Genomic DNA, 1,992 nt, shown 5'->3' on the forward strand with positions numbered 1-1,992 from the left:
CAAGATTAGGCATGATAGTCTTAAGCCTGTTTGTGAGAATTTTACTGATTGTTTTGTAAATAACAGAGCAGCAAGAAATGGGTCTAAAATCTTTCACAGTTTGTGGCACCTGTTTTTTTGGAATAAGGGAGACCATGGTAACATTAGCTTGTTTGGGTATGAATCCTGTTTTAAAGAAATCCTCAATAGCACAACAGAAGTCATTGCCTACAATGTCCCAAGCTGCCTTGAAAAACCCAGAAGTAAAGCCATCTACCCCAGGGCTCTTATTTGAGTCTATTGGAAAGATAGCTTGCTTTATCTCCTCTCTTGTCACATTCTTTTCAAGATCAGAGCAGTCTCCATCTTGCACACATGGCCCTTTAGAAATAACAGATGGATCCATAGGAATAGTAGGAGTGGAAGCCACCAGTAAAGTTTGGTAATACTCCACAAAAGCTGCACCCACATTATCCAATCCAGAATAGTGAGTGCCATCAGTACCTTGAATGTCACCAACCATCTGGCATTGTTGCCTTTCTTTAATTTTCGCATAGAAATAGCTAGAGCAAGTATCAGAATACTTAATGTTTTGACTCTTAGCTCTTTGAGAGAGAATCTAGAGCTCAGTCTCCTTAAGGTGCCAAAATTCTTTGGAGAGAGCCAATTCCTGATTAATGAGCTCTGAAGAATGGGGAGAGGACCTCAGGTTCTGGAAACAAGAGGTTAGCTCAAGTCTCTTGGCATTAACTCTATCACTAATATTTGAGAAATTATCCTTATGCAGCAGCTTAAGATAACCCTTGATATTTTTTAGTTTGGCCATTAATCTGAACATTGAGTTCCCTCTCACATTCAGGTTCCAGTGATCAGTAACTATTTTTTTAAAGTTCTTATGTTCAGTCCAGCAATTTAAGAATTTGAACCTCTTCTTGGGCAAATCAGCATCATGAAAATAAAGCATGGCAGGGCTATGATCAGAGATACCTGAAGCTAAAAAAGATGCAGTAGTTTGAGAAAACTTATCTAACCAGCTCTCATTTACCAGCACCCTATCAAGCTTGGAGTAAACTCTAGTTGTAGCCTCCTGCTTATTGAACCATGTAAAATCACATCCTGAGCCAGGCAAGTCATCTAGACCACAAGTGCTCAGACAGGTGTTAAATTCCACTAATTCAGAGAGAACAGGAGGATTATTACTAATCTTCTCATCAGGGTGCCTTACCACATTAAAATCCCCCATCACAGTCCAGTTATCAACCTTAGCAGGAAACTTAGTCAGAGAATCCCAAAGCTCAGTCCTTTTGCCAGCATTGTTGCTACCATAAACTATGGAAAAGTAGAAGCTTCTACCAGTGGCAAGGTGCCTCACAGAACAATGAACTACTTGGGAGTGTTCCTCAATAATATCCACTTTTGTAGTTGAAGGATTCCAAAGAAGCCAAATCCTACCATTTTGATGCTTGTTGTAGTTACAAAAGGAGTTATATCTACAAAAAATAGCCTTTATAATCTTTTTAGCCTTATTTTGCTTAACTCTAGTTTCAAGAATACCAATAATATCCACTTTATTTGTCCTGAGAAAACTAACTACCTCACTATGCTTAATAGCCTTATTAAAACCTCTTATATTCCAAGTTGAGATTATCATTTTAAGAGATTATCAGGGGGATCACCTGCTATAGAGTCAGTACACATAGAGTGCTCCATATGCACTGTATCTCCCACACTAACCTCCTGAAGTTGGCTCTCTTTAGAACATAAATATCGAGTACTATTATTATTATATGAATTATCATATATTATTATTACCCAATTGATATTTATAAATTATTCTTTTATTTTATTATTTGTTTTCGTCTAACAACATAATCCGCAATTATTATTATTATTATTATTAGTAAATATAACTAATCAACATAATTTATAAAATATAATTAAAATACGGGGTATTACAGGTCTGCCATCTGGATGTTGGGGCTGGTGTCCTTTACAGTTAGTGCAAGGACTTAT

The 1,992-nt window shown here is 36.8% G+C and overlaps 1 protein-coding gene across 1 annotated transcript; it reads right to left on the reverse strand.

The window, feature by feature from the left end:
* Window positions 1-598: 598 nt before the first annotated feature.
* On the reverse strand, window positions 599-1,630 carry LOC141637214 (uncharacterized). The gene has a single exon (XM_074446779.1). The coding sequence runs from the start codon at window positions 1,628-1,630 to the stop codon at window positions 599-601; it is 1,032 nt and encodes a 343-aa protein (XP_074302880.1).
* Between the last annotated feature and the right edge of the window lie 362 nt (window positions 1,631-1,992).

This window comes from Silene latifolia, unplaced genomic scaffold (assembly GCF_048544455.1).
Source record: "Silene latifolia isolate original U9 population unplaced genomic scaffold, ASM4854445v1 chrun_scaffold_16, whole genome shotgun sequence".
Taxonomy (NCBI): domain Eukaryota; kingdom Viridiplantae; phylum Streptophyta; class Magnoliopsida; order Caryophyllales; family Caryophyllaceae; genus Silene; species Silene latifolia.

Coding starts and splice junctions, on each gene's coding strand:
- LOC141637214 (XM_074446779.1), bottom strand. CDS start 1,630: ATGATAATCTCAACTTGGAATATAAGAGGTTTTAATAAGGCTATTAAG.